General features: G+C 35.5%; 1 protein-coding gene across 12 annotated transcripts in view; it reads right to left on the reverse strand.

The window, feature by feature from the left end:
• Positions 1-17,292, reverse strand: part of LOC123536284 (protein P200-like) — a 132,448-nt gene that overhangs the window by 46,906 nt on the left and 68,250 nt on the right. For all 12 annotated transcript variants that reach the window (XM_053528114.1, XM_053528120.1, XM_053528119.1 and 9 more), the window contains one exon: positions 721-744. In XM_053528114.1, coding sequence (XP_053384089.1) covers positions 721-744 — 24 coding nt within the window. The remainder of the gene's footprint in view (positions 1-720; positions 745-17,292) is intronic.

A 17,292-nucleotide genomic window follows, 5' to 3' on the forward strand; every position in this document is an offset into this window, starting at 1 on the left:
AGGTAAGGTTTAGTATTACCATGATCAAAAAATATATACATTTAAGATACTTTTCTTTCAAATTGCTTGAATCCGGTATATACCAGAGTCTGTAATTCATACAGGCACTCCCGGTCTGTATTGAGTTACACTCAGGGCTATAATACTGTGCTAATATTTCTTTTTGTAATTTTAGCTGCATGTATTTTCAGTTTTATAATTATTTCAAATTTTCTGCATTAAATGTCACATGCGGCAGATGGTGATATTACAAAATCATTAAATGTTAATGAAAGTTGATGCTAGACCATTAACAGAAAACAGCATGGTGTAAACAGTTCAAAGATGTACCATCTGCACTGGTTTCAAATGCATTTTTTTGGCCTGCACTGGCTGGGGATATTGGAAATTGTAACTATAGACAAAATCAATTAATATTACTTGTACCCATCTCTTCAATTACACATGTCTGGTGTTTCATTAATTACTGTAGTAGAAGATGGGAGTTGCTAAGTAGATGGGGTCTGGGGGGTCCATCCTAAGTGGATATATAGGGGTCAGTGCCCCTAGTCAGGGAGTCCAGACAGGCACCCCCCCCCCCCCCCCCCAGCTGATATTCAGCAGTTCAGGGTAAAAAAACTCCTGCAGTGTGAAATCCCCATCCCCAAGACTTAGTAAAGACTTAATGAGACCATCTTTTAAGAAATACAAAACTCTGTTTCACACAAAAATGAATCTTACCCTCTGGAACACTGTTTCTTGTTTCTGAAATAGAAAAGGATGCTATTTTACTACGAAGGGACATAATTCAGTCTTATAAATTCAGTTTTCTAAACATGCTTACTTCCCTTATGCTACTAACTGCAGGTCACATGTTTCATCAACTACAATATTTTCATTCTGATGATTATAAAAATGGAAAAACATAAACGCAACATCAACAGTAAATATTTCATTTCAAGTATAACTGACCAGTGCAGGTCATTTTGGTTACTCCTCTGGACATTACTGCTAGCACAGACAGCCATCAGGGTAGAACAAACAACCCTTAGCCTGCTGGCTGCAAGTGATTCTGCCTTTTTGTGACCTGTGCAGGTCTGCACTGTTCGCTATTCAGTCAGTAAATTTTCAGAGAATACCCCTTCGAATAATAAATGGTATTGCCCAAATTGAATGATGGACCAGTCCATTTTTGAAATTTAGCAGGGTAAAGGTTAAATAAGCCAGCTGTATGCTGTAAGGTTGCTTATTCTACCCAGATGTCAGGCTTGAACCCAGGTGAGGGGTAAGTTTTATTTATCTTTACAAATTCACCTGATATTGTTAATATAAACATTTCAATACCGTTTAAATGGTCCGTTTATGGTTGCAATTACCAAATAAGGCTTTAACTTCTTCAGGACTATTTGTTCTTGATGAAAAAGCAGATTTTATGAGTGATCGATGAAAGACATAGCAGGCTAACTTACACATATAATCTGACTTAATCTGTCCGATCACAAGTCTATCAACATCTTTGTATTTACAAACTACACAAAAAATATATTTTTCATTTGCTTATAAGTTTAAAGTTAATCTATTTAAGACAGATTGTGACAAAAGGTTGTAAGAGATCAGTTACATTCACCTTCAACTTGAAAAAAGGATATCCTTTAACCATATGTAAATTCAGGCCCCAAATTTGATAAGACTGACTTTATACATAACACAGCAGGAATGACATAATATATTCAGATAGTATCACAGAACAGTCACAACTAGAGAGCTTCACACAACACTTACACCCTCAGACAGCTTTTAGAGAGCTTTGTGCAACACATACATCCTCAGACAGCTTTTAGAGAGCTTCACGCAACAATTTCGTTCTCAGACAGCTTTTAGAGAGCTTCATGAAACAATTATGTTCTCCGACAGCTTTTAGAGAACTTCATCCTCTGACAGCTTTTAGAGAGCTTAACACAACACTTGTACCCTCAGACAGCTTTTAGAGAGCTTCGCACAACACTTACACCCTCAGACAGCTTTTAGAGAGCTTCACGCAACACATACACCCTCAGACAGCTTTTTAGTAGAGAGCATCACACAACACTTACACTCTAAGAAAACTTTTAGAGAGCTGCACACAACACTTACACTCTCAGACAGCTTTTAGAGAGCTTCACAAAACACTTACACTCTCAGACAGCTTTTAGAGAGCTTCACACAACACTTACACTCTCAGACAGCTTTTAGAGAGCTGCACACAACACTTACACTCTCAGACAGCTTTTAAAGAGCTTCACACAAAACTTACACTCTCATACAGCTTTTAGAGAGCTGCGCACAACACTTACACTCTCAGACAGCTTTTAGAGAGCTTCACACAACGCTTACTCTCTCAGACAGCTGTTAAGGAGCTTCACCCAACAATTACACTCTCATACAGCTTTTAGAGAGCTGCGCACAACACTTACACTCTCATACAGCTTTTAGAAAGCTTCATACAACACTTACACTCTCAGACATCCATTAGAGAGCTGCGCACAACACTTACACTCTAAGAAAGCTTTCAGAGAGCTGCACACAACACTTACACTCTAGGAAAGCTTTCAGAGAGCTGCACACAACACTTACACTCTCAGACAGCTTTTAGAGAGCTTCACACAACACTTACACTCTCAGAAAGCTTTAAGAGAGCTGCACACAACACTTACACTCTCAGACAGCTTTCAGAGAGCTTCACACAACACTTCCATTCTCAGACAGCACTGAAAAACATTCACATCCAAAAGATGACAAGAATATGACACTCACACAATGTCACATAATGCTCAAATCAAACATTGATAAGACAGACTAGGACAACAACATACAAAACTCTCCCCAAAAACAGTAAATATACACTCAGACAGCATTAAAGAACACTTACATCTAAGAATGGAAAAATGCATTCTGACATCATCACAGAACATTCACAACAAAGAGTCGAAAAATGCAGTCTCACACCATCGCAAAACACTCATACTCAAAAGAACTGCTTAATATATTCCAAAACTCACACACATAAACAGCAAAACATATTCTGAAAGCATCACATAATATTAAAAAATGACAACATACACTATGACAGCATATTCACTAGGACATCAGATACACTCACAACAGCCTAACAGGCTACTGACACCCTAAAAATGGCAAGAACAGACTCTAGAACAATAATCATACCTATCTGCTGGAAAGCTGATATATTTAATATTATTATCATTCTACACATTTTTTTTAAATTAAAATTCAGACAAGGCCCATCTTCCATGCAGAGGAAGATCCCCATATGCCAATCCAAGCATTGTGTCTGGGACAGACTGGAATTTAAGATAGCTTCAATGACATGCTAACTAGCGCAGAGTAATTAAAAACAGAGACCTTAACCTTAACCACTCGGTCAGCAGTACTTGGTCTACTGCAAATAGCCTAACACAGAGTGTGCAAACATCGCAAACAAGGGCAAAAAAATACAATCTATATAAAAGGCCACCCAGATAATATTAAAAACTGAACATATGTTCTTTATCAATCAATTCATAGCATCTTTAAATGACAGCTCCATGCATAATTATAACTCCTTCCTTTCATTTTGTTTTTCACAGCTAAAAATACAAATGAAAGAAAACAGTGTACAAATAAACTGCCTTCAAATTATTTCACTTTAAAATATTTACGGTCATAATATTAATATTAAGGGGACACCTAGGTAAAACCACCAAATGGATGGCTTCCTAATACATGCAAAACAAGGAGCTGCATTCAATGAACGCTTGATGCCCCCGGTGGCATCCTTGTCAATACAAAGCAACCCAAGTCAAAAACAACATCAAGTTCAAGGTCAAGGTCAAACTGAGGTCAAGTGATGTCTGAAGATCAGGAATGGTCACAGGTTACATCTGCATTAGTATCAAGTCATTCTAGTAAGGGGTATTGATGCTAGACGAAACGGTCCCATTTGGTTAACCTCGTACGGACGAACGAACGAACGGACGGACAGGACAATCACTATATGCCTCCCACATCAGAAGATGCCGGGGGCATAAAAACAACAACATCGCAGGATTATGGATAGTGAGGGGCAAGCGATCTAAAGTCTTGAGTACTGTTGAACTCAAACATGGTGACCTCTAAAACAATTTGTATACATAAAAGGATAGAACTTATCTCACTGGTTCCAATATACAGATTGATCATCAGAAGACAACTAGATGCCCACAGGTAACATGTCTAGCCTGCCTGAGCTAAAAAAAAAAAGACTAACATTTATGATACTATCTGGCGGCAACAGATCTGATTGTGGCAAACATTTCTGCCATGTTATTTAAGAACATCTTCATCCATGGCTAAGTTACAGTCCAGACAAGAGAAACTGCACTAACTTTTGACCTTTGACCTCAAAGTATGACCTTGACCTTTAAGCTACCAATCTGGTTTTTGCATGCAACACACTGTGTCCATATGCCAAGTTATTTAAGAATCCCTTGATCCGTGGATAAGTTACAGCCCGGGCAAACTCAGACGGACAGATGCACGCACGCACATACACTGAACCGCAATTGTGACAACTACGTCAAGCTCACCGCCAGCGGGCACCATAAAAATGGTTATTTTGCTATTGGTCTATTTCTGATTATGTTTAACAAACATGAAAGAAGCCAGAACTAAGAGTCAGTAATTAATATTTGTACCCTACATCACCCTTCTTCATTAGATGGGAGATAATATCCCAGATTAAATATTCATTACGGCATAAGTGATTTCTGTCTAGAAGAGCTTCCAAAATATTTTCTCACATATCCAGCTGCTATAAAGATTACTGCAGCTATTTTCAGAAGGATATTATCAAAAACTTTTTTAAAAGAACTGATCATACCAATAAAATTGAATGCTTTACTGTTTGTATATCCTGTTCTGTAACAATTTGTTTGGGAGAATTTATGAACAAAAAATAAGCAATGTTCTAGCTATATATAACATTTTAAACTGCCATATCTGATTATTTCAATTTATTACCAAAACTAATATTATTCATTGGAATCCCTTTTTTAATGTATGGCCCTTAAACATTTCAGGTTAGGCCATAATAAATGAATTGCTTGATAATCAAACCTGCCCCACCAATGATTTTTCATGACACCCCAATCTTTTCCAAAGATAATGTTTGTATTTTTTGTCAGTATTTATGCTGTTTCATTAGCCGTTTATAAATCTGACATATAAACTCTACTGTGTATTTTGTTTTTTAACTTTAGCTAATCATAAGAAAAAATTGATCAGTTATTTAGTAATTAATACATTATGGCCTTAATGCAAAATTTTAGGTAAGCATATTGCTTTTATAAGAATATTGCTTTTACGCTTGCTACAATATTCTGAAATTTCCATAATGATCTGACATTCAAAACTACTTTTGTTGCCCAGAATCATCAGTTGCAATAAACAATGACAGTAACTTTTTGATGATTAATCCAAATTACAGCAGCTATAAAATATTCAAGTTTCTGTTACAACGATTAGATACATTATAATGATGTACAATATTTTCATCAAGTATTTATAATGAAACACATGTAACGGAATCAATAAATCAAACAGTAAGTTTGGTGAAGATATTCCTAAAGTATCATTTTCAAGTCTGTTGGAAATATTCCATCTGATCGTATGATTTCAAAACAATTAAGTATGAAAGTAAAGAAAGAAATATCCAAGTGCAGTCTAGTCTAAGGAACCACTTGAACAAACTTGGAAAATTAACTTAGGTCCATCAATGGATGGTCTGATCAAGTTGGGGGGTGGGGGGAAGGAGTGGGGGGAAGTGGAAAGGGGAAATTAACTTTGGACAATCGATGAATGGTCTGATCAAGTATGGGGAGAGGGGGTAGGGCTAGATATTGATTTGGTGTTATTCTGACCATGCAGGCTGAGTTTCTGATGAGAAGATGTTAAAGTAAATTATGTTGATGCAGGATGACTGAAGAGAGAACTGGGCCACTGACATAAACCCGCTAACGAAAAATTTATCAGAAAAGTCGATTATGTCTTTATTGGTAATTCAGGTTTATTTCATGGTAAATCAGGGTTTTCTTTATAGTCAATACGATTCAAAATTAGTACAACTATTTTGTCAAGGATAATGGTTTCACTACCCAATTCCCCTTTTCTCAATAGTAATATTTAACATGTTATTGTTACAAATACCGTGCAAGAGTAGTAACAGCTGTTCTTTCAGTATAACAAGAGGGCCAAGATGGCCCTAGGTTGCTCACCTGAGAAACAAACCATAATACACCATAACAGTGTAAACATGTTTGACCTAGTGATTTTATGGAAAAAAATATTCTGACCAATTATCATTAAAATTAGAGCAAAAACAAGTATTTTCTTTCAATTGACCTAGTGACCTAGTTTTTGACCCAGATGACCCATATTCGATCTTGACCAAGATTTCATCAAGGCTATCATTCTGACCAAATTTCATGAAGATCAATTAAAAAATACAACCTCTACTTCATACACAAGGTTTTTCTTTGATTTGACCTAGTGACCTAGTTTTTGAACCCAGATGACCCATATTCAAACTTGACCTAGATTTCATCAAGGAAATCATTCTGACCAAATTTCATGAAGATCAATTGAAAAATACAGCCTCTACTGCATACACAAGGTTTTTCTTTGATTTGACCTAGTGACCTAGTTTTTAATTCTAGATGACCCATATTCGAACTTGAGATTTCATCAAGGCTATCATTCTGACCAAATTTCATGAAGATCAATTGAAAAATACAGCCTCTATCGCATACACAAGGTTTTACTTTGATTTGATCTAGTGACCTAGTTTTTGAACCCAGATGACCCATATTCGAACTTGGTCTAGATTTTATCAAGGCTATCATTCTGAAAAAAATTCATGAAGATCAGTTGAAAAATACAGCCTCTATCACATACACAAGGTTTTTCTTTGATTTAACCTAGTGACCTACTTTTTGATTACAGATGACCAATATTCAAATTCTACCTAGATTTCATCAAGGCAATCATTCTGATTTACTTTCCGGAAGATCAACTGAAAAAAAAACAGCCTCTATTGCATACACAAGGTTTTCCTTTGATTTGACCTAGTGACCTATTTTTTTATCCCAGATGATCCATATTCGAACTTGACCTAGATTTCATCAAGGCAATCATTCTGACCAAATTTCATGAAGATCAATTGAAAAATACAGCCTCTTCTGCATACACAAGGTTTTTCTCTGATTTGACCTAGTGACCTACTTTTTGACCCCAGATGACCAATAATTAAACTCAACCTAGATTTTATCAAGGCAATCATTCTGACCAAATTTCATAAAGATCAATTGAAAAATACAGCCTCTATCGCATACACAAGGGTTTCCTTTGATTTGACCTAGTGACCTAATTTTTGACCCAAGATGACCCATATTCAAACTTAACCTAGGTTTCATCAAGGCAATCATTCTGACTTAATTTCATGAAGATCAATTGAAAAATACAGCCTCTATCGCATACACAAGGTTTTCCTTTGATTTGACCTAGTGACCTAGTTTTTGACCCCCAGATAACCCATTTTCGAACTCGGCCTAGATTTCATCAAGGTTACCATTCTGACCAAAATTCATGAAGATTAATTGGAAAATACAGCCTCTATCGCTAGTGATGATAATCGGACAGCATTATGATAATCGATTAATCGGATATAATCGAAAGGCCTTACATGCGATTAATCGGAAAATAATCAGACTTTAACACTGAACCTTGTGTAACGTATTAACCATTAGCTCACTTGACTAACTGTATCACAGTATTAACATATATTTAGCAGGAGTAATATAATTTGTGTGTGTGAAGTTTTAGCCATTATATGCGCATATATGTAGCTAATTAAAAAGTGTCTTTTATTTATTGAGTATAAGCTATAATGTGGCATTTTTATATGATTTGCACCCAAACGTCTGTGGGACTATCAGGAGTCCCTGAGAAACTGACCATGCTGTCAGACCTAACACACCTCAAAAAAAAAAATGCTATTTTTGCCCCTATTTGTACATTTTATTATTGGTTCAAACTTCAATGCCCTCCAATTTTTTATTGTTAATTTTCTATTTATAACTATTTCTTGTTTATAAAATCACACATCTACAGCTGCATATTAAAAATATCTCTAGAAGCACAATGCTGATTGAAACTATGAAGTAGATCAACCTACATTACGAACGTGGGAGGGGCACCGTTATTTACGGTCTTTACGGCATAATCGGCAAACGACAATCCCCATTTTTTAATTTTCTTTCACTGCTGCACCTTCACATATCTTGTATAATCCAAACTACTTCCACACTGGTGGTATAGTCTTCCCTGGATAGGGGAATATAGTTTTGATTGCATTATTATTTTAGGTTAAAGGTCAGTAATTCAAATCCTTCTTTGTTTCATATAAAAAACGACAACTTCAGGTCGTCTTTACGTATCTTTAGAGAACATCACTTTTTCCTACACCTATTTTTCATGAAAGTTCTATCACAAATTAACGAAAAAATGAAAAGAAAATAGGGGGTTATGTAGTTCCTAGTGAAATGCTAGTCAGTTGTGGTATGCTACCCTAAAAATGGCGCATATTTACTCTCGTCCGCGCAATAAACACCTACTTCCGGTTTCGATCTGCAAAACTTGCCATGTGGGGTGTATGAACATGAAACCGTCTCATTTCATGCAGAATGTCTTCTAGTAGTGAAAAACGGTGATTAAAGCACTCGTTCTACACGAATTTGCGCAAAAAATGGGAAAATTAGGATCTATTTATTATGGACTTCTTTCGACTACACCACGGAAGCACATTTTCGACCGAATTACTGACCTTATTCCTATAAGAAATGTTTCTTTTCAAATATCACACAATTTTCATTTCTATTTTCAAGAAAGATGTAATACCAAACATATTGCCAAGTTTCATTGTGAAATTTCCAGATTTTAGAGAAATATAGACATTTAATAGAAGCCACACCCTACCAATTTACTGGGCTAAATTTTGGCCCTATGGCCCTTTTATTATATATTTTGGTAAAACTTTCACTCGTTTGCATTATTTTTCACTTGGATTCTGAAATATCATTCATTTCGTCATGAATAACACCCAAAAGGATGCATTTTGTGCATTTTCTGACATTCTGGAGACAAAATATTGGGCTTTTTAATCCCAGAAATCGCTGCTGAATAGGCGCATCTACTCAAAATATGGTCAAAATTCAAAAATTTCAAATTTCACTATTATTTTGCAATGAAAATACCCTTTTATATCATAAACAACCGATCTATGACTATTAAGACTAATTGCGATGTGTTTCGAGAAAGTCTTATTTCAGCTCTTATAGATCAAATGCAGTATGCTTTGCCTCCGTTTTGAAGAGTGGAAAAGAAATAAACACCAAAAAGACGCATAACTCCCGAACAGGCTTAAAACTAGCATAAGTGTCAAATAATCGATTATGCAAGTTCATAATCGATGTCGGCGACTTTGGCCCATTAAGTGATCAACAATCGATTGTCGGAACATCACTATCGCATACACAAGGTTTTTCTTTAATTTGACCTAGTGACCTAGTTTTTGACCCCAGATGACCCATTTTCGATCTTGGCCTAGAATTCATCAAGGTGATCATTCTGACAAAATTTCACGAAGATCAGTTGAAAAATACAGCCTCTACCGCATACACAAGCTAAATGTTGACAAACAGACGACAGACGCCGGGACGGACGCCGGACATCGAGTGATCACAAAAACTCACCTGAGCATTGTGAGCTAAAAACAAGGTGTTCACATGAGACTGACAACTTCTGTACTTAGGTCACAGGTAGAGTTAAAATGACATCAAACAAGTTGTCTTTAAGCTTTAACAGACGGATCTTTTACTCACAAAATCAAGTCAAATTGTCTGTTTACTGTGTCTTCTACTGTGTCTCATTCAGTTATTTTTTACATACTGTCAATTAAACCATTAATATTTTTGTTGGCCTAATTTTCTGAGATTTCGTGGTTGCATTAATTTGCGAAATTAAATTCCAACAATCAAATAAAATCTATCTATGAAAGTTGAAATTCAGGCAGCCACACAAAAAGCCCTATTAGGTGAAACTGTGCAAAATCAATGATTTCACAGTAAAATAAAATGGAAGAAAATTTCACGTATCTTGATAACAACTGAGAACTTTTATGTTTTGATGTTACAGAGGGATGGCATAAGTTGGACAGGATCCAATAAAATAATAAACAATTGATCACCCACCTACTGAACTAAGTCTGAGAGAGAATATATATAAGTCATAGCATAAGAATACAGAAATTCCTGCTGCTCTTTTTTTTCCTTCCAAGATTATTACCTGCAGCATTCTTCTTACAATATACACGGATTTTTACAAGACATTCAAGTAAGTTAATGTAATGCTATGGAATACAGAAAATAATGGTGGAAGTTCCACTTTTTCTACAAAATCTTTAGACTGTACTAAATCCTCCAGATCTACACTTGTTGTCTGTCTGTTGCCAGTGCACTAGGTGAACAGAATCAAAACAGTAGTACAACACTGAACATTTGCCAACCCTATGGTACAGTCTCGGTGTTGTAGCGCTGGGATCTTAAATCATAGTCTATGAGAAGTTAACAACTGATTTTAAGACACAATATGATGATATGAGGTCAGTACAACACAAGACTGTAATGATACAAAAGATGCTGCTAGGGGCATTGTGGTCCTTAAGTTCCAGCTGCCTTCTTGTCGCACTCAATACGTCTTTATATAAGAACAAAAGCCCCATCTAATGGGGCATAAACGCCTTTCAACATCAGAATAGGACAGGGCAGTAGAAATAGGCATTAAAAACAACAACTACTTTGGATGTGCATGGAGGGAGAGGGGGCAATGGGGGAGGGAGTGCATTGACGATGAGTGATATACCATATCAAGAAATTTTTTTAAAAAATGTGGCAAGTGGGGGGAGGTAAACTGTGACCTTGAACTATGCGCCACTGACCCCAAAATCAATAAGGATCTTCCTTAATAGTACTTAGTCGTTGTGTATAGTTTGAAAGCCATAACAATTATACTTAGACTTAAAGTCTGAAATGAACAAATTACCAGAAATAACAAGAGCTGTTCGTAAGACAGCCAAGCTCGACTATTCGAAATATTGTCCCAGAAGCAGGAAAATATTACCCAAAAAGGTTAAATATTAAAAGAGTTTTAAGTTCAAAAGGAGGCATAATTTGACCAAAATATGCATATCAGTTATGGGACTTGCTGCTATCAACTAGTTTTATAACCCCGAAGGCACATGTGAAGTTTTAATTCAATATCTGCATTAGTTTTGGAGATAGAAACTCGCATGTAAAACTTTAACCAGAATTTTCAAAGTCCAAAAGGGGGGATAATTTGCCCAAAATACATGCCAGAGTTATGGGACTTGACCCAGTGAGGTTGGTAATTGATCTAGAAAAAGAAAGAAAAAGTTTCAAATCTATATGCCTTTTAGCAATTGCTATATGTACTTGCACGCAAAACTTTAACCAGGATTTTCTAAGTCCAAAAAGGGGAATAATTTGCTCAAAATACATGTAAGAGTTATGGGACTTGATCCAGTGAGGTAGGTAATTGATCTAGAAAAAGAAAAAAATAAGTTTCAAATCTATATGCCTTTTAGTAATAGCTGTGCGTACTTGCACGCAAAACTTTAACCAGAATTTGCTAAGTCCAAAAGGGGGCATAATTTGGCCAAAATTAAGGTCAGAGTTATGGGACTTGCTGCTATCAACTAGTTTTATAACCACAAAGACACATGTGAAGTTTCAAATCAATATCTGCATTAGTTTTGGAGATAGTAACTTGAATGTAAAACGGCGTGAGGGTGAGTAGAATAGCTAGACTATTCTTCGAATAGTCGAGCTAAAAATCTGGTTCCGGTGACCTTGACCTTTGAGTCACAATAGGAATCTTCCTGTAGTATAAACGTTTAAAGCTGCAGCAATAATACTTAATGACTTACAGTTGTGAAACCATTTTACATCTGCCCATTACTGTGACCTCGACCTTTGACCTACTGATCCAAATATATTATGGATCCTCATCAAGTGGTGGAAAGTCATATTAGGTAAAGTATAAACACCATAGCTAATATACTTTGTGCCTTAGAGTCCGGAAATTTTTTTCAGTCTCCTGGTTACTTGAACTGTGACTTTCACCTTAGCACTATTGTCCTAAAAAAAACAGTAGGGATCTTCCTCAAGTGGTGCTTAGTCAGCAAATTAAGTTTAAAAGCTGTAGCTTATGGACCCGGAAAGAACAGAAATTGACAGGTCCCTTTGACTGTGACCTTTGAGTCACTGACACCAAAATTAAACAGATCTTCCTAAATCTTCCTTTACTTGTCGGCGATATATGACTATTTTGTATCGATTCGCTGTAAAACCCAACTCACTCACTCCTTTACTTGTACTTTCAACAGCATTGTACAAAGCTTAAAAACTTCATGACTTACAAGTCCAGAAACCACTTTCAGCCTCCAGAAAACTGTCAAAATGGTTCCTTGGCAGTCACTATGCAACCACATGCCTTATCTGAAGTCAGTCAGCCAACTTCTAAAATGATTTTTTATTCTAGTTCAACTTGTCTTTAGCAGAAACCTGCCTTAAGAAGCCAGATTGTACCAATCTCTAAGATGGCCGAGTCATACTAGCTTAACTGTTTTAAATCAGAAAAGATCCATAGAAGTATAATAAGAAATGAGAATGAATCAAAGGCAAGCTGCTACATAGTGAGTCAACAACAATTATAATAAATATTGTCATTTGATTGTATTTTTGTAATACAATATAGTAACTACTCCCTCTGTGTTAAGCCCTGACGACTTGGCCCTCTATGGTACAACTTAAATTGAGCTCTGACAAACTGACCCTCTGTAGTATCCCTCCATGGTATAATATTTTCACTCGAGGACTTGTTCCTTTTTGGTACATCTTTACTTGAGCTCCAACAACTTGACCCTCTCTGGTACATTTTTACTTGTGCTCCCAACAACTTTACCCTCTCTGGTACATTTTCACTTGAGCTTCAACACTTGATCCTCTCTGGTACATTTTTTATTTGTGCTTGACAATTTGACCCTCTCTAATTCATTTTTACTTGAGCCCCGACAACTTGACCCTCTATGGTACATTTCTGCTTGAGCTCTAATAACTTGACCCTAAATGGTACATCTTTTCTTGAGCTCAGACAACTTGACCCTCTCTGGTACATTTTCCCTTGAGCTCCGACAACTTGACCCTTTCTGGTACATTTTCACTTGAGCTCCAACAACTTGACCCTCTCTGGTACATTTTCACTTGAGTCCTGACAAATCGATCCTCTATGGTACATTTTCACTTGAGCTCAGACAACTTGATCCTCTATGGTTCATTTTCACTTGAGCCTTGACAACTCGATCCTCTATGGTACATTTTCACTTGAGCTTTGACAACTCGGTCCTCTATGGTACATTTTCCCTTGAGCTCTGACAACTCGATCCTCTATGGCACATTTTTACTTGAGCTCTGACAACTTGATCCTCTATGGTACATTTTCACTTGAGCTCTGACAAGTCAATGCTCTATGGTACATTTTTACTTGAGCCCTGACAACTTTATCCTCTATGGTACATTTTCACTTGAGCTCTGATAACTCGATCATCTATGGTACATTTTTTTCTTTTGTGCTCTGACAACTTTACCCTCATGTGGTACATTGTTTTCTTGAGCTCTGACAACTTCACCCTCTACCATATATTTTCTTTTCTATTTTAATGCTACATCCGAACTGACCATGAGCTATCACGCCAAGATTCTATTCAACCAAAGACTACCTTTAAGGAAATTTTTTTTTCTAAACTTAACTCTTATCATTCTGTACACAACTGATTCTGCCTTTGCGGCCAGTGTAGATCATGATCAGCCTGCACATCCATGCAGTCTGATCATGATTTGCACTGTTCGCTATTCAGTCAGTACATGTTTGGTAAGCACCCCTTTTAACAGTTAATGGTACTGTCTAAAATTGAAAGGTGGACAAGTTCATTATAGAAATTTAGCAGGTTAAGGGTTAATACATTTTATGTTTGACTTCCTGACTTCCTAGAAAACAGCAAGGGCATGTAACTCTGTACAAAACTGAAGGGAATCAATTCATAACATACATATTATGACTTTTTAAAAAACTAAGGCACTCCTCATAATGTAAAGTTGAAATTCAAAAAAATAGTATGTTATGAATAAACTGCCAATAACAATCAAGGCAATCTGATATTTGCTACCTATTTGTACACACTGACAGCTATCAATGACAATTCAGCTAAGCAACAGTTTCTGATGAGCTTTTTTCAACATAACATGTCACATTATAACTCTGTACAGCATCTGTTACTGATAACTGAACATGACAATTAAGACTTGACAATTATTGCAAGGAAACATAAAGAACAAAAATACCTGGAAAGTCACTGCCATGTTGTATGGAAAGTTTTCGACTTTTCACGAAGCTTCCGCCAGGTTTCCATTGAGGAACCGCTTCAAATTCTGCCTCCATAATTGCATTCATATGACAATACTAAAACAAACTGTTAATCTTCAACGTTTTTTTTTTCTGCTTTAGAAATTAAAGTTTATTCTAAGCTTTTATGGTCCAAATCGCTGACTTATTTGTTTATGAAGGTGTAATAGTTTCAACTGCTTACAAATACACTTATAATTTCACAGTTTGAGATCAATGAAATACGAATATTTCACAAAGGTATCAAAAACTGTTATCAGCAAAATTCTTTAATGAAATATTTCAAATCAAGCAACTGGTCTTTAAATTGTACAAATTTTATGTATCTCCATATATTGTTTATTCTGAGTCAATATTTGTTCCGAAATGCTTGAAACTGTCCGTGAAGTTTGTTTTCAAATGTTGAGAATATAATGCTGAACATCTCAACATTGGCATGAACCAAACATTTTTGCATTCTGTCACAACGTAAAAATGTTACTAGAATATCCGTGTCTTCATTCTCCAGTCGTAAAGCAATCAGTTTCTTTCATACACCAAACATTTTCTTTCGTCAGTCGAAAAATATTTCTTTTTATAACGTCCATGCAAACTGCAACAACGTATTCAAATCTGCTATGCAAACATATTAAATCCAAGTACTTGAATAGAAAACAAAGAATTTACAGATAAAATGGAAATTGAGACGTTAAACATTTTTTATGTTAACCATTTCAAAACTTTTTTCTACCCTTCCACAACAATAAAATGCGTACTTATTCCCACGATGCATTCCAATTATCTTTTTCATGTAACACAGGAAGTTAAATCATTGCAGGTGAAATATTCTACCCTTTAAAATTATAATGATGTTAACAAAACGGACAGAAATTACTTAATTACTTGGAACATTTACTATTGAAACCAACACTGTTTTTAAAATGTTCCTTTAAATAATTTTTTTTTTTCAGTTATTATTTTAAATTATAGTTCAAAGCCAATTTGAAATCACTTTAAACACAGATTTTCAAAGAACTGATTCTGAAAGTTGCACATTAAACCGAACAACATTCATAATGTTTAAAAGTGTTAAATCAACCTTAAGCACAATTAAAGTCCTTTCAAAATTCTGATGAGTCTTTTAAATTTTGAACTGTGATATTTTGGATAATGTCCAAATTAATAACATTTTAACAGAGACTGTATATACCTATCTGATGTGATAATCTAATTATTCAATGCATTAATTCCTACATGTTCAACACTCTTTAACACATCCAATTAATTGACACAGACCTTCCGACAAATTACGAGAAATTGTTTTTCATTAAATCAAAAGCCCTCTTCCGTTATAATAATATATTTTTAAGTTGTAATCATCTGTCGCATATTTTTGTCGTCCCGCAAACCTTACATTTGATAGTATTGAACGTCTGCGCTCGTGATTCACGCTTATCAATAAAAACATTTTCAATGTCGTGATTATTGACAATAAACTGTAATTTCGACCCTTTTCATTTTGAATATAGGCAAATACAGATAGTGCAAGCAGATTGTACAGGTACTTGAAAACAAAATCTACTTTAGTTTCCTTTTAATATCTTTGCAAACTATAGTTTTAGGTGAATTTCAAGCTTTTACTGGCAGAGAAAGTCCCCATGTGCCCTTCCACAAGCCAGTTCAATGAAATCCTCATGTGAATAAAGAGAGGGCTAGACCCCACAGAGAAGACATGTCAGTGATTCTGCTACTATGACCCTTCGACCACTGTGGCTCCATGACAAAGAGTTAAGACATTCCTGCAAAATGTAACTCTATGATCTGCTGAATCACTCTTATTCCACATCATTCAAAAACTGGCCAAGACCAACGAAGAGTCAAAATTGATCTCAACTGCCCTTTGTACCCCAACAAATTATGAACTTAGCATCTCAAAAGTAACGGAACTTTATTCTGCAAGAAAATGCCATGACTTTTTAAGAACCATCTGTAACAATAAACTAATATTAACAAATTTGGTCAAAAGTGTTCACAAGTCACACCTGACAACTGTTACCAAGTTATGTATCATTTTATCTTAGTTTTCACCTTGTAGTTTATAAAACAATGTCATATCTAATCAGATTAATCATTTAACAATTGGTATATTTATCAAATCATAAACAACTATGAATAACTCCTCACAGATTTAGATGTTATCTTCACTTCAAATTAAAAATTTCTATAGTCTATTTCAACAAATTTAACAACAAAATTGGTAGTCTATCCACGGACCAGAAGTATGTTATCTTCAATAAATTATAAATGTACCTTTTTACAACTGCTTTTATAGTCAGTTCCAATTTTCAGCTATTATATAAGATTGGTCCCAATTCAAGATTAATGAAACACTAAAAGAAAAGAAATTCATTCAAGGGAAACAACTCTGAAAAAAATAATTGTACAGTATCTACTGGCCAAGATGGTCTGTTGCATCTTTACAAGCTCAAAAGATGATGTTGTCCCTCAGTCACTAAGACATCTCAATAAGATTTTCTGGAAATTGAGGTTAAATGTAAACTTCCAATAAAATCAGTTTTTACTACAGTTAAAAGGTCTTTGACTCTTTTAAAACTATTTCAATAATTTATACAGTATTATCCTTAGGTATTAACTTGCAACAACAGGAAATAACAGTTCATACCATTCCAGAATCAAGGGAGACAACATTTCTTCATACATTAT

The sequence above is a fragment of the Mercenaria mercenaria genome, chromosome 17 (assembly GCF_021730395.1).
Source record: "Mercenaria mercenaria strain notata chromosome 17, MADL_Memer_1, whole genome shotgun sequence".
Taxonomy (NCBI): domain Eukaryota; kingdom Metazoa; phylum Mollusca; class Bivalvia; order Venerida; family Veneridae; genus Mercenaria; species Mercenaria mercenaria.